Source organism: Cervus elaphus, chromosome 15 (assembly GCF_910594005.1).
Source record: "Cervus elaphus chromosome 15, mCerEla1.1, whole genome shotgun sequence".
In the NCBI taxonomy this organism is placed as follows: Eukaryota; Metazoa; Chordata; class Mammalia; order Artiodactyla; family Cervidae; genus Cervus; species Cervus elaphus.
Window position 1 is genome coordinate 30,430,410 of NC_057829.1, and position 26,531 is coordinate 30,456,940.

At 41.4% G+C, this 26,531-nt stretch overlaps 1 protein-coding gene across 6 annotated transcripts in view; it reads left to right on the plus strand.

Moving 5' to 3' along the window:
- KAT6B (lysine acetyltransferase 6B) overlaps positions 1–26,123 on the plus strand; it is a 181,851-nt gene extending 155,728 nt beyond the window's left edge. For all 6 annotated transcript variants that reach the window (XM_043927095.1, XM_043927097.1, XM_043927099.1 and 3 more), the window contains exons 14-18: positions 15,028–15,259; positions 15,576–15,735; positions 16,325–16,654; positions 18,818–19,109; positions 21,981–26,123. In XM_043927095.1, coding sequence (XP_043783030.1) covers positions 15,028–15,259; positions 15,576–15,735; positions 16,325–16,654; positions 18,818–19,109; positions 21,981–24,502 — 3,536 coding nt within the window. In that variant the 3' untranslated portion in view covers positions 24,503–26,123. The remainder of the gene's footprint in view (positions 1–15,027; positions 15,260–15,575; positions 15,736–16,324; positions 16,655–18,817; positions 19,110–21,980) is intronic.
- Positions 26,124–26,531: the final 408 nt, after the last annotated feature.

Sequence of the window (26,531 nt, forward strand, 5' to 3'; positions counted from 1 at the left end):
CTACTTTCATCAGATAATTTGTTTCTTCATGCATTTATTTTGGAAGGAAAATTCCAACTTTAGTCCTAAGAAACTGTCACGAAAGTTTCTTTCTTTGCAGAGCTTTCCCAGCAGCTCTCCTCCCGTGGTGAGCACAGGCAGAGCAACCATTAAGGAATAATAAATTATGCTTTTGAAATGGTGCTCAAGTCCTTTATGGCCTTTTCTAAGATAGGAGCTGCTCCCCCCACCTCCACCATGACACTTGTTGGAAGATAGAACCAGCAGCTGTATCCTCAGACTTTGGCTGGGTTTTGGAAGACATGTTTTGACCTGTGTAATCAAATATAATGATGACATATCTTTTAATAGGATTCTAGTTTATAATATAATAAGGGAAATGACTATTTTTCCTTATTTTCTCATTATAATATGTTGTACTAGGAGCCTTTGTCATGACTGCTTTATTACGCTGGGCTGAAGTACAGTATATTTTAATATGCTAAAGATAACATCAAGGTTGAAAATTGAGCTCTTCAGTGATTTATTCAGAGGGTGACTGTTACTGAATGCATTGAAATGACTTGCATGAGGCAGTGCAGCTGACGATTTATGTATTTTTTTAACTAAGCTTGTCATAAATAAGAGCAAATAAATAGCTCTTAAAGAATAGTTTGTATTCATGCATCAATGAAAACATTGTAAATATGAAACATACGATCTGCAACTACCATTTTGCCTTACATAGCTGAGAATGTTTCAAGTTTTGGCATGCAGGTGGATTTTTTTTTAACAAGTCTTTTGCCTGGTTGAATTGTTTACATTGACCAGCATGCAGTGAGTAGTTTTGAATCCCACTACTGGGCAAGCTCCATTCCAGGAGTTAGTATGAGAAAACCTAGCCTTCAAGAATAAAGAGAACTTGGCAACACCGTCAAGGCTTCCCTGATAGCTTAGTTGGTAAAAACTCCGCCTGCAATGCAGGAGACCCTAGTTCAATTCCTGGGTCTGGAAGATCTACTGGAGAAGGGATAGGCTACCCACTCCAGCATTCTTGGGCTTCCCTTGTGACTCAGCTGGTAAAGAATCTGCCTGCAATGCAGGAGACCTGGGTTTGATCCCTGGGTTGTGAAGATCCCCTGGAGAAGGGAACCCACTCCAGTATCCTGGTCTGGTCTGGAGAATTCCATTGACTGTATAGTCCATGGGGTTGCAAAGAATCGGACACGACTGAGCGACTTTCACTTCACTGGCAACACCGTCACGGGGGCCAGGACTTGTTTACTGCTTTACCCCAAGCCACGAGCAGTGTCATACTCACAGGGGAGCCCACAAAAAGTTTGCTGAGAGAGTGAAATAATGAACGCCCAAATGTAGTCTGTCCTCCTCTCTGTGTCAGTGGCAGCCCCTGTCCGACTGACCCGGCCAGATCTCAGATCTCTCCATCTCTGGTTTTTTGCCTTTTTTTTTTTTTTTTCCATTCATTGATCCCTTCATCCTTTCCTTCAGCCAGCATGCTTTGCACTCTGCTGGGGTTAGCCTTGGTGATGAAAACATCAGGATAAATGATCTCGTTCTTGCTCACAGGAAATGAGCACACTGAGGATGCTCCCCACCCACCCAGTGTATGCCGTGCGTGCGAGGCACACTTGGGCTGCATCACTGCAGAGGAGGAAATGCTTCCAACTTCCGTTTCCATTTTCCCAGCTAAGATATATGCAGAGGAAGCATTTTTTCATTATTTAACCAAGAGCAAGAAAGATTTTGTTCCAATTGGTTGAAATTAGTGCTATACCTGGTTTTGGTTTCAAGGGAACTATTCTTCGTAAACATGTTTTGCAGCTTGTAGTAGTATGTTTGAAGTAGAATATTCTAAGATAATAGTTTGATAACATCCTCTCTCGAGGGAATTTCTAAATAATATGTTTAAAATTTCAGTTGATTGTAAAGCAGAATTTTTTTTTGTTTGTTTTATTAAAGTATAAAGGAGATAGAGAAAGCTTCTGACAGACATCAGAAGGGGGTAGGAAGAGTACCCCCAGAAGTTTTTTTTATATCAATTTGTTTTAGGTAAAGCAGTTTTCTTACATTGTTTAGAATTCTGTTAGGAAAATACTAGTTAGAAACCTGATTTTTTTTTTCTCCCCCATGGATTTGTGTTCAATGTGTTTCTACTCTAATATTGGTGCTGCATTTTCATGTTTACCAATATAAGAACCTTGTTTTATACTTACTCACAATGAGTCCTGCTTTGAGCTAACACCATAGAGGAGCTCCTTTTTGTCAACAAAGTTGTTTTAAATTAATGTTTATAAAGTACTTTAAAATAGTTTGGTGGATTAAGAATAATTCAGTTACACATTTTTCCACATTGAGAAAAACATGCAGTGTGATTATATAGTAGAAGGTATTGAAAAAAGTTGCTGAAATCTTGAGGGAAAATATAATGCAAGTTGACCTCACTATACACAATATATTTGCATATGTCCTTGGGGGGCGATATTTTGGTAATAAAAGTATAAAGAAACACAAGAGATTACTATTAGTCATGATTGTGGTTGCTTATGAGGAAGAAAGAAGAAGGGTAAACAGGATGGGACAGATGGGAGGTTTGCAGGGTTCGAGCTGGGAAGCTTCTACTTCTTGATCCTGGGAGATGGTTACAAGGGCGGTTGCCTTATGATAATCTTATTAAGCTGTATATGTTTGTTTAATATGTCTCTGTGTTTTATTTTTGCTTTTTTTGTTGTTGTTTGTTTTTTAAAGAAAGTGATGTTCTTGAAATAGAACATCACGCCCTATGGTATCTGTTTCAGAGCTTAGACTTTTACATGAGTATAAAGGGATTCCCAGGTGGCACTCCTGGTTAAGAACCTGCCAGTACGAGAGACATAAGAGACGTGGGTTCAGTCCCTGGGTCAGGAAGATCCCCTGGATAAGGGCATGGCGACCCACTTCAGTATTCTTGCCTGGAGAATCTCCATGGCAGAGGAGCCTGACAGGCTGCAGTCTGTGGGGTTACAAAAAGTCAGACACGACTGAAGCGACTTAGCACACACAAGTGTATTTGGTATATTGGCACCACCTTTATGTCAGACTTCGCAGGATCATTTACTTTTTATTTTTAATTGGAGGATAATTGCTTTGCAATGTTGTGATGGTTTCCATGTACAGCAACATGAACCAGCCATAAGTCTACGCGCATCCCCTCCCTGCTGTGTCTGCCTCCCATCCCACCTCACAGGTTGTCACAGAGCACCAGCCTGAGCTCGCTGTGCTAACCAGCAGCTTCCCACTAGCCAGTATCTTACACATTGTGATGTGTATATTTCAGTGCTATGTGGAATCATTTTTACGTGAAGGAAATATCCTGAAATTTACTAGAATCATAGCCTCTCAAATGTTAAGTCCGTTAGAAAAACAGCACTCCTGTAAACTATGCTTCTACTCTTAAGCCTAGAGAAACATAAATGAAGGGCTGTATGTTAACACAGGTGATAAAATAGCGGATTCGGGCAAGGAATGGCTGTGCAGAATAGGGGTGAACTGAGGAGAGAATATGGAATGGAAAGACCAAAGAGGTAAAGAAGAGACACTGCAGCATTGGGATTTTTCTTCCTTTTCTCTTCCCTCCCTCCCTTCCTTGCTGCTTTCTTTCCTCCACCCCCCACCTTCCCTCTCTTCTTTCCTTGTTGTTTTTTTTTTTTTTTTTTAATAACTTAATTTGTTTATTTTATTTACTTTTTTGTTTTTAATTTTTGGCTGCACTGGGTCTTTGTTGCTGCACGCAGGCTTCCTCTAGCTGGGGTGCATTGGCTGCTCATTGCAGTGGCCTCTCTTGTAGAGCACAGGCTCAGTCGTTACGCCACATGGGCTTAGTGACCATGGCACGTGGGATCTTCCAGGATCAGGGAACAGACTTGTGTCTCCTGCACTGATTGGCAGGCAGATTCCTTACCACTGAGCCACACTCTTTTTCTTTTTTTGTGTGGGGGGGAAGCCCCCCACACTTTTTTTCTTTTTTTGATCCAAGATGAGGGAAAGCAATACTGGCAGACATTGTAAGTGTAGGAAATTGCCCTTCCTTCCACCAAGAATGCTGAGTGTTCAGCATTCTGATATTTGGGGCAGATTTTTAGGCACTAGAAACAGTGCTTACAGAAGAGAAAAGATGTTTACAAGTTAGATTTTTAAGACAGGTAAGGAAAAAGGCTAGAATGTCTTAAAGTGAGAGTAGATTCTGCTGATTATTTGTTGCAAAAGCAGGCTTCCTCCTTCTAAAGAAGCAGATGATTTTCTGTAGATTAGAAGTCCTTCCCTGTGGTTTGCCCAGTATTGGAGCTTTTCCCCATGAATTTAAGGAAGCTAATGAGATTTTTTTTTCCCTACCAAAGCAGAAGAGCCGTCTGAGGACTCTGACAGCCTTCTACCCCTGCAAGTTTTAGTTGCATCCAGTTAAGAACTTACAGACCATAATGAATGTTTTTAGAGAGGAAATAAATTGAATGACGCCTGTGAATTTGTTTTAAATGTTGTTTATTTTACCAGATAATTTAGATAAATCTTTCTTGAAGAGGAAGAGAAATCATGAGTTTTCGTGAATAATCTGGAGCTTTTCAGAGGATTACTTTGAAATACCTCCCTGCCGACTTTTCATAAATTAAGCATAAACTTTCTTTGACCTCATCACACATAATTAAATAGCTGTTGAAGGGTTAAAACCAGCTAAAAAGCAATTCTGTATCTTGATCCCCATTCTCCAGCAAAATTATACAGGAAGTTTCTTTTGGTTCTCAAGCAGGGTAATTACAACAGACAGTCACATAATTTACACTTTCAGTCTGTTCGTCCGTAATCACACACTTCCACCTAGTTGTGTATACCCCCATGAGTATCCGCATTATACTTTGATTTGTAAATGATGATTGCAGTGTAATTGATTGCTTGCATGTAGCATATTGAATTGATTCTTAAAAATGAACTTTAGCTGTTAACATATCTATTTGAATTCCTGTTATTTACGTAGTTTGTGGTTCTTTTGTTCAACAGTTGCATACTGGTTAACAAATTAAACTCCCAGAGCTTTTTTCCTTATTAAATTTGGAAAATGTAGTGTCTGTCCACAACCTAACTAGAAAAGTGCCTAGAACACAGTGGGCATTCCACTGCTGAATGCACTGCTAAACAGTCCCAACCTTTTGAAAGTTGGATGGACATTTTTTGATTACCAGTGACCACAGAGTATAAAGGCTTACGGGTTTAATACTAGGAATACTGTGGCAAAAACTGTGCTAATGTTAATATATTGTTAATATATATACAATATATTAATATTAGTACAGTTCCCTCATAGCTCAGTCAGTAAAGAATCTGGCTGCAATGCATGAGACCTGGGTTCAGTTCCTGGGTTGGAAGATCCCCTGGAGAAGGAAATGGCAACCCACTGCAACATTCTTGCCTGGAGAATCTCATGGACAGAGGAGCCTGGCAGGCTACAATCCATGGGGGTCACTAGAGTCAGACATGACTTAGCGACTAAACCACCAATATTAATATATTGTTACTGAAGTCTCAGCTATTAAGTACTTCTCTAATTACGGAGCCAATCTAAAAAGTGGACTTTGAGAAATAATCACCTATTAACTGAAGGGGTAGTCACTGATGTCTTTTCATACCACTAGTGGTGATGCTTCAGAGTTTTTGTTTTTCCAACAGATAACAGCTAACTGTAGCCAACTGGACTTTAAGATCCCTATAGGATTAAAGGCTAGACAACTTACATGACCCCAAGTCCCCTGGCAAACCAGCCAGTGACTTGACTGAGCAGCTCGTCCCAGCCTCGCGTCCTACCCCATCCAGCCTGCAGGTGGAGGTGTGCTGCCCTTCTGTCAAAATGGGCTCATCAGTAACCGTCTGCGGAGACCACCTTTTATTGCCAGAAGCTTTGTACTTCCAATCCTGTTTGAAAGCTTGGAGGAGAGAAATAAAAAGTGAAAAGAGAAGATTCTGACTTCTGTAGACCAGTGAAATAGCAATGTGTGTCTAAGTCAGCTTGGGTGATAGGGATAGAAAGTTGTCTCAAAGACCCTTTTTGAAATGTACTTTGCAAACAAAGAAAAATTTTAGATTTTGCTTCCCACGTTTTCCTTTCTTCAGTCTTGCTATATTCTTATATTTGCTGTGTGGAAAGTTCATCACTCATGATTGGAATCACAACATACTTTGTCCAGTCTTTGAAAATTATGACTGGGAAACACACACACACAAAGTATTGCCGGGCAGTTGTGGGAGAGGAAACACATGGAAAGGCAAGTTGCTTTTCTCTCTGTCTTGTCTCCCAAACATGGTTTGAGATCAGTGGCCAGTGGCCATTGGCTTATATGCTCCCCCTTGGTTGGCCGGGTAGGATTAGACCAGACAACTAGCTATTAGAATAACTTTTTCAGCCACCCTCATAACTTTTCAGCCACCCTCCACAGAAGCTCAGTGGTCAAAAGAAACTCCCATTTTTGTTTTTTGCAGTATTTAAAGAAGAGTTCAGTTGTAATGTTTTACAGAGAAAGGTCTCACAGGTGCAGCATTGTAAATATATACTGTTACATGCTCTGAGCAGATGCTTTATTTGAAGTGTGTATGGGTTTAATGCAGTGATTAAAATGTTGTAACTGTTCAAAGATAAATTCTTGTTACCAGGATTTTGCAACTTAGATATAAAAATTGTATCCAGGTTTCAACTTGGAAGAAATTTAGTTTTTGAAGAGTTTTTCAGATTGAATCTCTCCAGTGTGGACTTTTGCCTATTTACAAGAAAGGGCATAGTTTTTAAATGCCAGATTACTTCATCTTAAAAATTTGTTTTTGGTAAATTTGTTTTTCCCAAAACTTTCCAGAATTTAAAAGTGGTTTGAACTGTGGAAACCCACAAAAGGTCCAAAAGGAGGGCATTCTTCTGACATGTTTTTCTAATTTCTGTCACCTCAGATGTCATGGTACCGGTACTGTATTACTATTACCTAACCAAGGGTGCCTCTGAGTGATGAGTCAGAGCTTAACTTAATTTGCAATAGGCGAGGGCCTCATTAAAAAAAACTAGTTACTTCCCAGATATATTTAAGGAAAGATTTTTTTTTTTTAATTCTTGCCTTCCCCAAATTATTTTAATTTGGGAATAAATGATAGTGACAAATTGATCATTTTGTTCTTTGTCAGAGGTCATCTTCCTAACAAGAAATTTGGGAGACTGAATCTATTTCATACATGATTACCTTCTTAGGAAAATTATATTTTTCTAATATACCAGACCAGGACCTTGATGGTGTGGTAACATGCCATATGTAAACAAACATTTCTCAGTTAAATGTTTAAATCAGTGAAACTTCTGTGAAGTCTGTCACAGAGTTCTCTGCCAAGTGACCCTCTTCTCCTCTCTGCCGCTAACTCTCAGACATGTCTGTTTCAAGATTCACCTTCTACTTGGATCTCTCATTAGGCACCACTGCCGCCACCACAGCCCTTTGCGGGGCAAGGACAGAAATAGAGAAGTGGGCTTGGTATACCACCTCTATTTAACATTCTGGCCAAGGAGTAGTCTCCAAGATCCTTTGCCTAATATAAACCCTAACACTTTGAGACCAGACTGGCTTGAGAGGCAAGAGTTGTGATTGGATGAAATATGGACATCTGGAGTTTTTAAAAGGTTGAGTGATTCTAGTGTGTAACCAGAGTTGAGAAACTTTGGGCAAGACCACAAGATAGAAAAAGGAGAAACAAAGAGACAGTGTCACTCAATTAAATTAATCAGTTATTAAAAAACCATTGACTCATTTTTACCCTGTGGCTGTCTCACAAGGGTCTGGCCCTGGTCATCCCCCACTTGGTAACTCATTCAGAAATGTTCACCCTCTCCAATACAAGGGTGCCACAGAGGGAGGAGAGTTCCTGCCACCTGATGTCCTGTTTGTGAGTTGTATACACAATGAGTTTGTATATGCAGAGAATGACCACCCACTTTGAGAGGCCACACCCACTCACAGACTCATGGAACTCATCTGGTAAATTCCAGCATGGTCTCTATGCTTATACACAGGCACACCCCCCACAGCAGCAGGGGCGTCATGCCCCACGTACACATTCCCCAGGGTGGCAGTGGCGGTGGGGGTGGGGGCCTGGCTTGAAGGAATACCATTCCTCTTCCATGTAGTCTTGAGAGCGAAGCGGGGGTGTTCAGTAAAAAAGACCAATGGCCCCACCACATGACTGAGGAAGAGCCCAGCATCAGCACAGTCTGCGGAGGAGCTTGTGGGATCTTTGAAAAGGGAGATCTTAAGGGGCGCCTTAGAGAAACAGACTGGCGTGTGACCCAGGGCAGCCAGCCTTCCCTCTCCAGAGACTTGCTGTTCCTATTCTCTGGGTTTCACTGGCTCAAGCCATGTTCCCAGGGACACACTTGAGTCTTCTATAACATTTGGGTCTTTGTTTCATCTGTCTTGGGACCATCCCCGGGTTCTTGCTGAAGCCCTCCAGCCATCATTGTTACTGTGGTTTGATGCGCTTGCTGTTTCCTGAGGGTAGTCCTTGAAGTTAAAGACTTGAGGACCAAAGGGAATTTGGGGGCACAGAAATGTGCTTGCTGGGAGCTTTTAGTCGCCAGTTTCTTGAGATTGTTCCTGAGGCAGAATATGTTTGCCTTTTTTTTTTTTTTAATCATAGCTTCGTCCTTTAATTTATGTTTGGGTGGTTAGATGGGGACGGGGGCAGGAAGAAAACTGTCTGAGGCAGTGGAGTGAATAGAATGGTTTTCAGGTGCCTCAAGCAAAAGTAGGAAAAAGGAAAGGGAGCTGTTCTCTGTCTGTCTCCTTCTGTCCCAGTTTTCTTTCTTTCCCCTACAGTAAGGATAAGCAGTCATCAAATGACCAGCTTGAGATTTCTTTCATTCACTATGTTGAATAATAATGATAATACCTAACACTCATACAGGGTTTCTGTAATATGCCAAGCACTGTTCTACGTGCTTTGTATTCATTCATTTAATTATTATGACAACCCTAGGTGACAGGTATGATTGATTACTCTCCACACTTTATGGATGAGGGATCTGAAGCACAGAGGGATTAAATAACTTGCCCAAAGCCACACAGCTGTTACATGTGGACCCTGGATTCCATCACAGGCAGTCTTGCCCTTAACCAACCTGTAGTGCCTCTTATGATCTGTCATATGGTGTTCAGTAAGTGCCATATTGTTTTATCATACCTGTGCCCTTTTTGCCCGTCTTTACAAATTCTTCTCATTTTTTATTTAATGCAGATGGTTTCAAAGTATGGTCCAGAGACCTCTGGGGATCTCAGAAGCCCTTTTAGGGAGTCTGCAAGGTCATAACTATTTTCAAAGTTATACTAAGATACTGTTTGTCCTTCTCTCATTCTCCCATGAGTGTACAGTGGAGTTGTCAAGAATTTCATGACCTGTGATATCACAACAGATTGAATACCAAAACAGATAGGAGAATCTAGCTGTTTTTTCTTAAGCGAGTTGTAGAAGAGTTTTGCAAAAATGTTAAACAATGCTACTCTTCTCACGTTTTATTTTATTTATTTATCTTGTATTTTAGAAAATGATGTCAACACATAATGGGTTTATGGGGGTTTAAATAAATATTTGTCAAATTTTTTTCTAAAATTAATATATGTAGCCCTTATAAACAGAAGCTCTTAAACAATTTTTTAATGTAAAGAGGTCCTGAGACCCAAACGTTTGAGAATCACTGGCTTCATGTATAAACCTTGCTATTCAAGCATGGTTCATGGTATAGGAACTTGTTAGAAATGCAGACTCTCAGGCCCCACCCCAGATGTTCTGAATCAGAATCCAGTTGTAACAAGAAGGGGATTGTTTGCACAGTGAAGGTTGGAAAGCACCGGCATAGAAGCTACAGACAAAGCCACTCTCCAACTCAGTGACCCTGGCTAAATTTCAGTCTGGTGGGGCTTTCGAGATTCTCTACCACCAAGGATCTGGGTGGGTGAGGTCTTCTCACCGAGATTCTTCAGCCACTGTCTTTTCATTGACTCTCCTACTGCGCAGGGCCACTGTAACATCCCCATCAAAGCCAGCAGCCTTATAGCAGTTTATTCCAGTGCTCCTCAAACTTCTGTGCATCAGAATCACCTGGAGGGCTTGTTAAAGCACAGGTGCTGGGTCCTGCCTCCAAAAGTTCTGATGAATAGGCCTGAGAATTTACAGCCCTAACAAGTTCCCAGGTGATTGAGGATACTGTTGGTCTGGGGGACCACACTCTGAAAACCACTGGTCTTTAGGCTGTAGACTGAGAGGTCAAGCAGTGTTTATTCAAGTTGTTATATAATTACTTCAAGCCCATAAAATTATGGGAATACTGCCTTAAACTTACATGTCTTCAAAACCTATCTCTTAAAATACAGAATATCTTTAAAGTTAAAAATTTCCAATTTCGCTGAGGACATATCTGAGCAGTTAAGAATTCAGGCAGATCACAAGTTATGTAGAATACTCCTATTCTCTTCAAACAGTGAGAAGGCTGAGGTTCAGCTTCCTTCTTTACTAATTGCAAAATCACCACAAAATTTCACTGAGGAGACATAAGTAGTCTGTCAAACTGATTTATCTCCACTGTTTAAACTGATAACATGCCATTTGTCCACTTGGTCACAGAGCTGCTTAACCCCAGAAACCAGTAATAGATGAGTGTGGACCAGTGAATTTCCGTCTGCAATCATGAGATACATGGTTAGAGCCACTGGATTTCCTCTGACCCAGAGCTGCCATAAATCCCTGGCCTGGTGTCAGTTCCCAGGCTTGCAGACCCAGTGCTGTCTATCGATAGGAACCCTTTAGTGGGGTTTGCTGAGCTAAACAGGTGTCTGATGAAAACTGTGTAATCCTTAAAGATTATTTTCCCCTAAAAGCAACTGGTTACTCCAGACCCATATAATCCAGATAGATGGGAGTTGGAAATACTTTGCCAAAGTCTGCCCTTTTGTCTTTGAGGAAGTTCATATGGTTTGGCTCCAGGTGGTAGAACATAAAGATGTGCAAGGGTGAGCATGGCTGCCTTGGAGAGGAAAATCATTTCCAGGAGTGGAAAACATTAGTCCACTCTGGTTTAGTCTACATTCTTATTTACTACGTTACTGATTTAAAAGAAAAGGAATGTGTCATATGAATCAAGGGTTAACCTTGCATTTAATATGCTGGGAGTTCAGTTAATTTGGGAATTTAGGCTGCAAAAACAAATCTTGACCTTGTCTACATTGTTCCCTCCTTATCCTAACGCCTATAGGAAGGCAACTCTCTACCACTTTTTTTCCCCTGCCCTTAGGAGAGAATTAACCTCTTCATACACTGGGGATCAGAGCTAGTTAACATGAGGATTGCTTATCTTACTACAGGTAGGTCAGCCTCAACAGAGGTGAGGTAAATTTGGGTCCCATGCAGTACAGCTTAGAAACACTTACTTCTTTGCAGACCTCGCCTTATTTTTCCTTCCTCTTTAAGCAAATACCTTGGTAATCTTTTGAATTTAGTGTGTGGTTCATACACTACAACTTAGACCTCACTTTCTCTTGGGTAAGTAGTTCCAGTGAAGCAAAATAGGAAGCTAGCTTCCTCAAGATAGTTGATGTGGGTGAGGGGTGTTGGGCCAGTCAGCTTGAAAGTACAAGTCTTCTGCTCACAGAGTTAAGAGCTGTTCCCCAGCACCTCTGGCTCACAATTTACAGGGAATAATTTCACCAGCGATTAATTATACTGCAGCTACTGGGATTTGTCCTCCAAATATCACTTTGTTTCCAGTCTGAACAGCCAGGTTTCTCCAGGGATAGTTCAGGTTTTCTGATTCAAAGTATCCAGAGTTGAGGAAAGACTTCAGAGCACCACAGGAATCTGTTCACCAGGGGTGGATTGTACTTGTTTCAGATGCTTCAGGATAATATACTGGCTTCCAAGATAAGTGCTTTTTATTTCCCTGCATCTTAGATCAATTATTTGGAATCTTTTTGGTAAGTTAAACTTAAGAGCTGTAACTTAAACCACATCACTATAATCACTCAATAAGTAACTGTTCTTACTAAAAATTATTGTCATTGGGCTCTATAGTGATGATAATTTGAGGAGCCCAGAAAAAGTAGAAGGAAACACAAGATGGCAAGAAATTCATTATTTAGACCACTCCATGTTATGAAGGTCAGAGTCATAAAGTGCCACCAGCTACAGCTTTTTTGAGGAAAAGTGCCTGCTGCAGGTAAAATTTAAATTATGTATTATTTCAACCTTGTGCACAAATGGAGTGGAAAAGACATGGCACAGTTTTTCCTGCTAAACTATTGTATATATTTTAACATATTACCAGTGACTTGACTTTACTACTAAGGAATCAGAAATTGGACCTTGGTCATTTTGTTTGTTGAAATGGATTCCATTTAAAGCAAAAATTTCTCCTTCAGGAGAAAAGACTTTGTGAACTTACAAATGGCTCTTAGCGCAAGTATAAGTTTCTTCTACTGGTGTGAGCTCCTTGAGGGGCTCATGAGTCAGAGAGGAGAAGGGAACACTAACCGCAGGCAGTGCCATGATGTCTTTGGACAGTGGCATTGTGTGGTCTGTAGTGTGGTGGGGCCATCATCCTTGGAAACCTGCTTGGTGTTTTCTGGCTGGAGTTTGGGTTTGCAGTTTTTTCTCCCCCCCACCGAGGAAAGCATCGCTTCCCGGCAGGTATGGGTAGCCTTTGCAGCCTTTGCTAGCACAGCACAGAGGTGTTCTTTGCGAACGTCCGTTGGGCTTGGCGTACACGGGCTCGGCGGGGCTCAGTCACAGATCACAGACTATGTCCAAGGGAGCATCCCAGGGAGACAGCCACTTAACATGGTGGGAGCACAGGTGCTGAAAGGTCTGTGCCTGGATGTTCTCCACAGACCCTAGGTTGCCTAACCCGTCTAGTCTGAGGCCCTGAGAAGGTGCATGCTACTCTCTCAGGGTGTGAAAGCATGAACAATTGTGTCAGCTGTCTTTCGGGGGGATTCTGGCTGCTTCCCTTTAGCCCAACATAGCACTCATGGAAGAGAAGACAGAACAAAGAAATACATGTGCTTCCTGGATAAGGCTGCTCATCGCAGAGGGGACATAAGGTTGGGAGGGTGCAACTTTGGTTGTATAGAAATCTGTCTGCTCGGCTTCGAGGTGGGGGTGCTTAATGTTCCCGGCTGTGGGGTTCAGATGAGAACCAGTGAGGGGCTAGGGAATTTCACAGTCACTGCATCAGACTTAATTGTGGGATCCTGTGGACAAAAATGGATCATTCCATGTCCACGATACTATGGTTCTTTTCCCCCACCCTCCCCGATTCCCATGCACCCTGGAGGTACAGAGCTGGGACCTCCAGCTGACCGAGTAAATTTCTCAGCATGTACCAAGCACTTAGGAGGCAGGTGACAGATGTGCCAATTATCTGTGTCCTGAGGTTTGGGTACCCTTTGTATTCTGGTGACAGAGAGCTCTTCTGCACACTGACAGGGCATAATCTGGGCTGGATTCAGCACAGTGGCCATCACTGTTAGCATTCCTGACGCACTGCTGTAGAAAGCCTCTGCGTGCAGCCAGATGACGTGTCGACAGTGGTTTGACTGTCAGATTTTGTGGTGCTTGTTTGCATTCAGTCAGATACTTTGCACTTAAACATGAGTTAAAGAGACAAGTCAAAAGACTTCAGCAAAACCTAAAGTTAAATATGTGCCTGATCTTCATAATGGCGTTCAGATTAAAACCATCAAAATGCAAAATGCTGTGGTTATACCCTTCTAGGGTAAGGCTGGATTTCTTGTTGTATATTTCTGCATTATTTACAGTGATTCTGAGAGGCAGGAAAATGCACCAGAGACATTGCTTTCTCCTTTTAACAAAAAATCCAAAATTGAGAAAATTCTTGAAAATGCAGCCATTTTGGAAATGTAGATAAAGAAGAAAAATGCTGAAGATTTGGGTGGTTTACAAAGCAGCATGATTTTGTAATTGCTGCCACCTACTGTATGTAGTTGATGTTTGTTTAAATTTAGGAAGTTCATGAAGGTGAGGCTGTTGAAATAGATAATTAGAGCAAGGTAGACATCATTAGTTTATAACATTTCTTCTCTACTCAGTAAGTGGCTCTTAATTACCAAGACAGCCGCCAGCTTTCATTCATTACCTTCAAGTGGGTTTAAAGTTTTTCTCATTTTAAAGTTCCTTTGCCAAGGAACCTTCAGTAATGCTGTCGGGTACGTGTTCAAAAGCCTACCATGCTCAGGGTTTTTCTGTGTTTACATGAAACAGTTTGTTTTAAGGAAGTTGTTTTGTTTTAATTTGTAGGAGCAACGGTTGGATTATAAATTAATTTCCATGAAAGGGGTGAAAACAGAGCTGGGGAGCTGACAGGAGTTGCAGCCGTTGACTTAAAAGACATTCTTTTATTGGTCCTGAAGCAAAGCTTCAGATCCGCCGCTAGTTAAATGTAACAAGCAATACAGAATCTCAGTCAACAGAGGCCCTTGTCTTTTATTAAGACCCAGCTGTTAAAGGGTCATTTGGTTCTTCCTGTGGAAAACAACCCCCCCATTAATGTTCGGGGTGGTCCCTTGACAGGATTTCTGAGTAAGTGCCTGACATTTAGTTTTTGAAAGGATCTGTAGCCGGGGGACTTGGACGTTGAGACTTATCAGAAGTAATGTGTTCAACTTTAGCTTCGTTAAGTATGCCACAATGTATGTCTGAAATGCTGCCATCAGCTAAATGAACTGACTTACAGGGCTACTGTAAAGGACTAGGGGGCATAAACGTCGTGGATGTCAGATCACTATAACTGGGAAGAGAATATACATAAAATTAATGCACTTCTCCAATGTGATGTCACTTGTGTGATATGTTGTGATGTGATGTACCTTGTTGCTACTTACAGTGTAAGTCTTATATTATTTTGAGTGGCCCCTGTTCCAATGTCTGAGAACACCACAGTGAGGTCGACTTTTGCTTTTTCTGCCCTAGGCTATTTGCTTTCTCGAAGAGAAGGCCAAGCAGGGTCTCCTGAAAAGCCACTCTCCGATCTGGGCCGTCTTTCCTACCTGGCCTACTGGAAGAGTGTCATCTTAGAATATCTCTACCACCACCACGAGCGGCACATCAGCATCAAGGCCATCAGCAGAGCCACGGGCATGTGCCCCCATGACATCGCCACCACTCTGCAGCACCTCCACATGATTGACAAGAGAGACGGCCGGTGAGCACCAGTGCCCTGGGCGACCCAGCTGCCTCGTGACCATCTGACCCCAGAAAGGGTCCCTAGAGTTAGGCAGATTCATTCTATTTAAATATTAGAGGTTCCCCAACAATATTATAAAAACTTTTCTCCTAAAAAGAAAACAGGCAGTGATACTTCTTTGCTGGTCAAATTTCAGTTTGCTCCACGTTTTCATTGATGAGCTTTCTGGTCTTTTCTAACCCAGGTAATGTTAATGCTAGCAGAGATCAATATCTGAAGGTGAAATGAAATTGCAGCTTTTGATTGCACTTTTTTCTGCCTCCTCACATTACAGATTTGTCATCATTAGACGGGAAAAGTTGATATTGGGCCACATGGAAAAGTTGAAAACCTGTTCCCGGACCAATGAACTTGATCCAGAGAGTCTGAGGTGGACCCCAATCTTAATTTCTAATGCTGCAGTTTCTGAAGAAGAACGAGAAGCCGAAAAAGAGGTAGTTTGGGTTCATCAACCTAAGTTGTGTAATTTCAATCTTGTAGCATTTTTAAGCTAAGGTCATTAACATCATTGTCAAAAGCTTGGTTATGTAGAGAGAGCTTATGAAATGATATGGCATTAATTTATCCTAAGTGAGGTTGCATGGTAAGACATGATAATTTTATTGAATTGAGTATGAAAAATGAAACGTTTATCATTGATCACAAAGCAGCATTTTTCACTACTGACAGCATGTAATCAGATCAAATTTGGTGCTGAGCTCCAAGACTGCAGTGTCAATCGATTCATTGTGTTTATGAACTTGCTTAAAGTGCTCCATGCCAGTGAGCATGTAATGTAGTGATAAGGACTCAAATCAATTCGCTGCATCATTAATACTGCTAAATATCCCATGAAACCCAATCTTCTTTGATTTGTTATCCTAACTGATGCAAAAGAGTTCTGAGATGATGCAGCTGGAATACTGCTTGACTGGCTGATTATCCTGATCAGAAATGACTTAGAGATCCTTTGCCTTTGATCCTTAGAGGCTCTGACTGTGTAACTGCCCTCACCCTGGCCCGCCATTTTTACCTCCCCTTTAGGCCGAGCGGCTAATGGAACAAGCCAGCTGCTGGGAAAAGGAGGAGCAAGAAATCCTGTCATCTAGAGCTAACAGTAGGCAATCACCTGCAAAAGTACAATCGAAAAATAAATATTTGCATTCCCCGGAGAGCCGACCAGTGGCAGGGGAGCGAGGGCAACTGATGGAGCTGTCTAAAGAGAGCAGTGAAGAAGAGGAGGAGGAAGAAGAGGAGGAAGAGGAGGAGGAGGAAGAGGAGGAGGAGGAAGAGGAGGAGGAGGAAGAGGAAGACAATATCCAAAGCTCTCCTCCAAGATTGACTAAACCACAGTCAGTTGCCATAAAGAGAAAGGTATGTGTCTGTTTAGATTTTCTGTCTTGTGAGTCAGTTTCAATCAAATCCTATTTGTCATTGCAAACATTCTATTATTTGTTTCACTCTCCATTCTTTAGATGTAGTTTATTTGTATCCAGTCCTACCGATCATATATCCTCATCATTTATCTTACAGTCATGATTGTGTTTACTCTTTGAGGTTTGTTGGTGCTGTGACAGAAAATCGGGGACAGGCGGCTTGCTCGTCTGGTAGTTACTGCCACCTGCTGGCTTGTGGGACTGGTGTAAATCAAGCTATGGGAACAAAGGGCCCAGGGCAGCACTTAACCACCCTTCAGTCAATTTTGATGAAAACGTCAAGGCCTAGAGAGGATAGGAGACTTGTCCAAGGTCACACAACTCATTAGAGATGGAGCCAGAACCAGACAAATGCTCAGACTCCAAGCCCAGTGCCCCTGATGCTATTTCCTTCTCTTGTCCTTGGCATAGAATTGTTAGAAGGTATTTTAAGCCCTTAAGTTTAATGCTGATATTTTGCATTTATGCAAGTACATATTCTTGAAATGTCTCCTATCGTAGTAGCCTCGTGGTTTCTCTGGGTACACATACCAGGTGCAGAAGTTAGAAAAGTGATTTTGTCTTTAGGTAAATGTTCAACCCAGATCTGCTGTCTTTGTCTTCAGTGTCTATCTGTGACATGCAGAAGGGCCACATAGTGTAGGATAGCCGAGGCTAATAGTGAGAATGCAAGTTAAGGCTCTGCCCCCAAGGCCCCCCGCGTGGTTTCTGTCAAAGAACCTGCCGTTCTGACTCCCAGGGTGGTTGGTGCCCCATCACCTGAGCCTGGCCGTGTTTGAGTGGAAGGGCAGCTGGCGGGGTGGGGTATCAGAAGAGCATCCCACAGAGTGAACTTTAGGCTTATGAATCATATTTTGATTTCTTACAAGGAACATGTATCCATGTATTATGTATGTAACAAAAGAAATTTGCTTCAAAAAGAACAAAACCCAGAATTATCCAAGGCATGTTAAGTGCCTACCATCACACAAAAGGACTCAACCTAAAGAAAACCAGTTCTGCATATTGGCTAAACTCATGTTTGGGAAAATTCTCATGGATTAGGGAGAGCAGGCTGACTGAAGGGATTAATAATCATAAATACTAAAATACAGAATATGACTATCAAAATTTATATGTGCACTTCAGTGAACATCCAGACATTTAAAAATGTGAGGAGACGCAGTAATTCTTGGATATGGTTTACCTAGAATTTGAGTTTTAATCAAGCATTTTGTACTCTTCTTTGCACTGTACTTTCAGTAATTTTTCAGACCCATTATTGACAGATTACATCTTAGCAGCAAATCTACCTGTTATTCTTATACTTGGATTTTGTATCATTGAGTACATCTTGCTTGGAAAAAATATTTTATGTTTTCAGTTATGGAACGTCATTTTGCGAACCTCTAATGCAATTAGAAAACATTGTTATATTTTACATAAGTAAGACACATTCCACATGTCTTTACATTTTCTTTAGATGCCGTCCATGTTAAAATATTTTGTAAAATTATCAGCTGCCGGCATCCTTGCAGCCATCAGTACATGACTCTAACGTTATCTGCAGAGTAATTCTTTCTTCAAGTACTCTTTCTTCTTTCCTTTTCATCGTTCCTGAATTCCTGTGAGATGGGGAATGAGTAGGCTGGTCTGTGTACCATCATGTATCTTACAGTGCTGTGCACGCAGTAGGTGCTCCTTGAACAGTTACCAAATATTAAAATGAGTGACCCAGTGGCTACTTGATTGTTGAAACGCTGATGTCCATGATGATTTAATCACTATAATGTATAGGATTTTGAAGCCAGCAGGTACTACTCGAAAATAATATGCTAGGAAAGCAAACCTCAGCTTTTAAAAATCTACAGTGCAGCTGCTAGGATGTTCCCTCTCAAAGCATCTGCCTGAGTAAACAACTGTTTTATTTGGAAAACACTTGTCTGTGTAGTAGGCGCCCGAGAGGGATGTTAAACATCAAATGGAAGGTTAAGTACAAAGGCATTACAGAAGTCTTTACGTGTAAGTCTCAGACACGCGTTCAGTACATGTTTGCCGCATGTCGACTCAGCAATGTAATTTCTCATGAGCTCTGATGTATTATGTTTGGAATTAATTTCAGAGGCCTTTTGTACTAAAGAAGAAAAGGGGTCGTAAACGCAGGAGGATCAACAGCAGTGTAACAACTGAGACCATTTCTGAGACGACAGAAGTACTGAATGAGCCCTTTGACAACTCAGACGAAGAGAGGCCAATGCCACAGCTGGAGCCTACCTGTGAGATTGAAGTGGAGGAGGATGGCAGGAAGCCAGTGCTGAGAAAAGCGTTCCAACCTCAGCCTGGGAAGAAAAGACAGACAGAGGAAGAGGAAGGAAAAGACAATCATTGCTTTAAGAATACTGACCCTTGTAGAAGTAAGTGGAGGAATTATAAAAACCTTACCCTTGTGAATTTCTGTCTGTTATTGCCAAAAACCAGGCACCTGAATTCTACCCAAAGGCATCTCTGAGGTGATACCGACCCACCAGAAATAAGTGCTCATCTGTCCTTTCTCATTCATAAAAGGTTCTATCCCTTCTTCCTGGAATTGGATTTTATGTTAAACAACTTCTAAGGCCAGAACATCCCTCTAGGTGGGTTCATCTTACTTTCCAGAAATTGGCTTATCCTCAAAAACTTTGAAGTCTGTCGATAAGAAACACATTGCACTTCCTTGATTCTAATATGTACTTTTTTTGACATTTAATACTTCTGAAATCAGGGTATATATTATTATTATTGATGTGAGCACTGAATGCTTTTTCCTGAAAAACAAATATTAGTAAATTGATGATGAATCATATAATCAATGGTGTCTTTGGAGATGTTCTTATCAAGAATCATCTAAACCTACCCACACCATCACTATTAGCTTTGATAACATAGGATAATGTATAAATCAGGAAATTATCTTTCCTTTCAAATTACTGTTTAACAGTTGATGTTGCAGAGACATCCCACCCCATCTTCTAAAAAAAAAGAAACACTATTGACTCCTCCTTGATGCCATATTTAAAAGAAACCATCCCTTGCCTGTTGGGTTGGGAACTTGAGCTCCCAGCTGAATGATGAGAATTTGTGGGACAGTCTCTCCACTCTCCAGTTGAAATGACTCTATTCAAAACCTTACTTTATTTTAGTCTCAAGAACAGGCCATCTCACTTTCCTGGAAACCACCGATAATCACTCTTGCCTTTGAAAAGCCACAATTTTAAGAACATGAGCAGGCAGCTCCTTGACTTTCTGAATTAACAACAATGCTATTGCTACATACCTGTTTTGTGGAGGCAATGACATCTCACCCTGGGTATAGAGAAACCAAGCCTGCTCATTAGTCATTTTTTGGCATGGAATTTGAGCCTTATTCCACTTTCTAGCTGTGTTCTCAGGAGCCTATACATGAATCAACACTGCCTTCATTCTCTACTTTGTGCCACTTGCCTTAACAAATTCCAAGTGGCTGTATTATACCTGATTCCTTTCAGGCTCTTCTTTCTTAAAAAATAGTTATTAGAAATTACATCTTCTGACTTGGCAGAGTTTTCCTAAAAATGCTAGTAGATCTAGTAGCATGTGGAATGAGAATGTGGAGTCCAGAGTCACTGGTATGCCTGTTCCCTGTTTGTGCGAATAGAAATGAAACCATTGGAACATCATGAGGTATCTGTTAGCTGGGTATTGTACTTAGCACTTCTGGAGGAATTGGTCTACAGTACCTATCTTTGCAGTTAGCCAGTCTGAATGTAGTACAGATAGTAAATTTATGTGTAATTCTTTATTACATCAGTGAGTTCAGTGTTTACCCTGCTCTGCACTGACTGGATTAGAAGCCACTCCATTCTGGCGAAAGGGATCTCCGTTCCTCACTGATTATTAATTAGATCTTGCTTTGTTCTCCAAAACAGTGTTTCTAATAAGACCACTTCTCTTTATGAAGCTTTTTCTTTAAATTGAACCCTCTAGGAGATCAATGGGGCTTCCCATGTAGTGCTAGTGGTAAAGAACCTGCCTGCAAATGCAGGGGACATAAGAGACGTGGGTTTGATCCCTGGGTTGGGAAGATCCCCTGGAGGAGGGCATGGCAGCCCACTCCAGTATTCTTGTCTGGAGAGTCCCATGGACAGAGGAGCCTGGTGGGCTACAGTCCAAGGGGTCACAAAGAGTCAGACACTACTGAAGCAACTGAGCATGCACGCAGGAGATCGATATGATCATTAATTTTATAAAGATATTAAGACTTGGGTGTTTTATATTTGTATTTATTCATATATTTGCTTGTTTGCTTGTTTATGTTTATATAAATATATATTTATTTTATAGAAATATATTTATATTCATACATACATACAACTAACAGTAAAAATAAGATTAGCTGAGCTAAAATGAACCTGACAGTTATGGTTTGTTTCTTATTTAATATTCAAACCACACATTTGCACATGGATCCAAAATGCAGTGTGGATAGAATTAGTGATAAAATGAATACCTGTATTTTAAATGTTCAATAATTTCAAGGTAATTACATTATAGTGTGTGTCAGGCAGAAATGATCCTGGAGTAGATTAGAAATGTATTTATGTTTTGGTTATTTAGTTAGTTATTCATTTGTTTCAGAGGTACATAGTTTATTTTTATGCCAGAGAGAATATTCAAATCAAAGAAAATAATGTCATCTGAGATTTCAAACAAGTAAATGTCCACAAGCAGAAGTTCACTTTCTCAGGATAAATGTGCAAGCCAGGCTTCTATTCATTTCTCCAGTTTAGTGGTGATTGGGATATGAGCTAACTTTAACCCCTTTCCCCTGCATTTCCTAATTTGCAAATATTCAAAATGATTCTTTTCACATTGTGGAATTCCAGGCTTTTGTGTTAGAGAATATTTTGTTTGTTAAACTGAAATAAACTTATTATAGTTGCTTATATTATAATATAAGCACATTATTATTCATGTGCTTCCTATAAAAAAGCACAACTCTCTGTAAAGAGTGAGTTATGGGGGGGTAGGTATATGGTGTGTGCAGCATGTATTATTTTCCAGACCTAGGTTATTTCCTCAGTTTTTTTTTAACCACAATATTATTCTGTATTAGGTTTGATTATATCTTTAGCATCAACGCTTAAAGTGCTAAATTGAAAAGCAGTATTTGATAAATTATTTAGAAGAATGAATTCAAATTGTTTATGGTGATGCTTTCTAAGATTTTATTTTTCTTCCTCCCCCTTTCTGTCTGTCTCCTCGCTAAGACAATATGGATGATGGTGCAAATAACTTGAAAGAAGCCAGTAGAGACAATCCTGAACCTCTGAAGTGCAAACAATGGCCAAAAGGAACAAAGCGTGGTCTGTCTAAGTGGAGGCCAAACAAAGAGAGGAAGACTGGATTTAAACTGAACTTGTACACCCCACCAGAAACACCCATGGAGCCTGATGACCAGGTGACAGTGGAAGGCCAGAAGGAGACTCCAGCAGACAGAACCAGCCCCACTTCCACCAGAATTGAGGAGGGGGTCAAGGAAGCTGTGGAACCCCTGCTGCCTCAGGACAAAAATGGAAGGGAGGAGACGTGTGCACCTGTAAGTCCAATTAAATCACCGGGTGGAAAACCTGAAGACGATTCAATCAAACCTGAGGAGGAAGAGGAGGAGGAGGAAGAAGAAGAAGAGGAAGAAGAAGGAAATGTAGAAAAAGACCCCAGTGGTGCCAAGAGTCAGGAAAAGGTGGAGCCAGAAGTCTGCATGGACAAAGACGACGCTCTGCATTTGGATGATCATGAAGAGGAGGAGGAAGAGGATGAAGAGCCATCTCACAACGAGGGGCATGATGCCGATGATGAAGATGACAGTCACATGGAGTCTGCTGAAGCAGAGAAGGAAGAACACCCAAGGGAAGCCTTCAAAGAAGTACTGGAAAACCAGGAGGCTTTTTTAGACCTTAGTGTCCAGCCTAGTCATTCAAACCCAGAGGTCCTAATGGACTGTGGTGTTGACCTCCCAGCTTCGTGTAATAGTGAACCTAAGGAGCTTGCTGGAGCCACTGAAACTGCCCCTGAATCTGATGAGGAACCCCCAGGAGAGCAGGCACAGAAGCAGGACCAAAAGAACAATGAAGAAGTAGATTCTGAGTTCAAAGAGGGAAACACAGCCACCTTGGAAATAGACTCTGAGACTGTCCAAGCGGTTCAGTCCTTGACCCAGGAGAACAGCGAACAGGACGACACCTTTCAGGATTGTGCTGAGACTCAAGAGGCCTGTAGAAGCCTACAGAACTACACCCATGCAGACCAAAGCCCACAGATCTCTGCCACTCTAGACGACTGCCAGCAGTCAGACCACAGCAGCCCAGTCTCATCTGTCCATTCCCACCCTGGCCAGTCAGTACGTTCTGTCAATAGCCCAAGCGTCCCTGCCCTGGAAAACAGCTATGCCCAAATCAGCCCAGATCAAAGTGCCATCTCAGTGCCGTCTCTGCAGAACATGGAAACCAGTCCAATGATGGACGTCCCGTCTGTTTCCGATCATTCGCAGCAAGTCGTGGACAGCGGGTTCAGTGACCTGGGCAGTATCGAGAGCACAACCGAGAACTACGAAAACCCAAGCAGCTATGACTCGACCATGGGCGGCAGCATCTGTGGAAACGGCTCTTCACAGAACAGCTGCTCCTACAGCAGCCTCACCTCCAGCAACCTGACACAGAGCAGCTGCGCTGTCACCCAGCAGATGTCCAACATCAGCGGGAGCTGCAGCATGCTGCAGCAGACCAGCATCAGCTCCCCCCCGACCTGCGGCGTCAAGTCTCCTCAAGGCTGTGTGGTGGAGAGGCCCCCGAGCAGCAGCCAGCAGCTGGCGCAATGCAGCATGGCTGCTAACTTCACGCCGCCCATGCAGCTGGCCGAGATCCCCGAGACTGGCAATGCCAACCTTGGCTTATATGAACGGATGGGTCAGAGTGATTTTGGGGCTGGGCATTACCCACAGCCGTCAGCCACCTTCAGCCTTGCCAAACTACAGCAGTTAACTAATACACTTATTGATCATTCATTGCCTTACAGCCATTCCGCTGCTGTAACTTCCTATGCAAACAGTGCCTCTTTGTCCACACCATTAAGTAACACAGGGCTTGTTCAGCTTTCTCAGTCTCCACACTCCGTCCCTGGGGGACCCCAAGCACAAGCAACCATGACCCCACCCCCCAACCTGACTCCTCCTCCAATGAACCTGCCACCACCTCTGTTGCAACGGAACATGGCTGCATCAAATATTGGCATCTCCCACAGCCAAAGACTGCAAACCCAGATTGCCAGCAAGGGCCACGTCTCCATGAGAACCAAATCGGCATCTCTGTCACCAGCCGCTGCCACCCATCAGTCGCAAATCTATGGGCGCTCCCAGACTGTAGCCATGCAGGGTCCTGCACGGACTTTAACGATGCAGAGGGGCATGAACATGAGTGTGAACCTGATGCCATCCCCAGCCTACAATGTCAACTCTGTGAACATGAACATGAACACTCTCAATGCCATGAACGGGTACAGCATGTCCCAGCCGATGATGAATAGTGGCTACCACAGCAATCACGGCTACATGAATCAGACGCCCCAGTACCCTATGCAGGTGCAGATGGGCATGATGGGGACCCAGCCATATGCCCAGCAGCCAATGCAGACCCCGCCCCACAGTAACATGATGTACACAGCCCCCGGGCACCATGGCTACATGAACACAGGCATGTCCAAACAGTCTCTCAATGGGTCCTATATGAGACGGTAGGCAACATGGGCAGTCACAAAACCCCTGGGCATCTCTCTCGGATTGATCTGCACAAATACCTTCTAAGAGTACGATTTCAAAACCAGCAATTGGTGTGAATGCAAAAACATTTGTTGGCACCATTTATTATTAAAAAAAAAAAAAAAAAAAGCTGTATGCAGCAGAAAGCCTTATAAAGTTGTTTTTCTTTTTATCTTTTTTTTTTTTCTTTTTCTTTTTTGGTACCTTTGTTTCTGTTACTTTTATATGAAATTCTCTGCAAAGGAAGGCCTCTCTTTGGACTACATATGGAGGCAGCCACTCACTGTGACTGCTTCCATTAAACAATGTGGATATCAAGCCCCACCCCACCCCGAATTATCTGTTTTAATACTGAACCTAGAGCTTTTTTTTTTCTTCCCTGTCCACTCCATGTAAATGCCTTTACCATTTTCAGTTATTGTATATTTTGTTTGAGGTGACACTTCAGCATGCCGCTAATGTCTTTGTTAGTGACAGTGCATTTTGTAGTACTGTACAAGTGTTGTGCTAACAGTAAGCCATTTCTTAAGTTTTTTGCCTTGATTAGGGTGCCCTAATTTGAGGGTTTAAAAAAAAAAACTATATTTTTGTTAATTATAAAACTGTAAAGAGCTATAAAAGCTATTCCCATTTGGTTAGTCAAAAGGGTTTTATTGCTAAATGTTTGGTGTAAAGTTGAGACCCTTTTCCATTTTGGTGACAGATTTCTTTGGGGAAAAAAAGGCAGCTTTCTGTTTTATAAATGCAGACTTCTGTTTATTGAATGAAGCATATCTCAGTGTTTATCTGTCAGGTTTTGAAACATTTCATATATGTCCAAATACTTGGCAGAATTTAAAAAAATAGTGAATTTGGTGTAAAGTTGCTATTTTATGGAAATGCCTCTAACTTTACATTTTCATTCCATCTGTAGATTTTTCTATCTTTATAAAATATTGGAGTTATTTTTTAAGGAAAAATAGAGAAGTAGCTTGTGAATAGCTCAAACTAAGCTTACAAATCGCATGTAAAAAAAGCAAAAAAAAAAGTTATTTGTGTCTGTTTATATTGCTTCCTTTTTTGTAGCCTTTGTACCTGTACAGGGTGACTGTAAGGGCCAAGCAGGAGAGGCGTAATCCTTGTATAAAATAGGAGCCAGCGACACTCTTGTATTTATCTGTCCTCTTTTTAGTCAGTCACTTCAAAAAAAAAAAAAAAAACAAAACAAAAAACAAACAAAAAAAGCTGTACATTTTAACATAAAATAAATTATGATGAGCCATTTTTAGCCTCTTGTGTCCTGTCATATTATGATTGATAGAGAATGACCAATTGAACTGTATATCATGTGTCACATCTCAGATCACATTCACATTTTGGGAAAATAAATTATTTAGTGTAAATCGGAGTTAAGAGATTTTCTGATTTGTTTTGACTTTGTGGGAGGGGTTGGCAATAAATAAGAGTAATATCTAATAAAACCATCACATATACCAAATACCTATTTAATAAATTAATTTATAATGGATTTTAATGCTTTTCATGAAAGTTTATTTTATGCTAGTGCATACCTTCTGTATGCCAATCATTGTCTTTAAAATAAAGTGAATTTGTTTTTTTCTTTTTGACTTTGATCTTCATTTGCAAAGGGATCCTGCCCAAATATTCAGCTGCCTCGTTTGTATAGTCTGTATAAAATCCCCTCAGGGCCTAATCCATTGGTAGCAAACTTCATTTTTATAAACAGTAATACCAAACAAACAAACAAAAAAAAGCACCCAATTTGGACTTGAATGTTTGAAATATCATTTTCTTGAATAAGCATGCAAGTTTTGCTCTGTCATGAATGAGTGATTGGATGTTATTTTTAGAGTCTAAAGTTTAGGGGGGAAAAATTCATTGTTCACAAACATTATGGCATTCAGAGAAAGCCCTGTCTGACTGTTAAAACATTTGATTATTAAGTGACAAGCCTAGAAATGAATGCTTGACTCGGTACCGTGTGGGAAGGAGGACAGTGCACACAGCC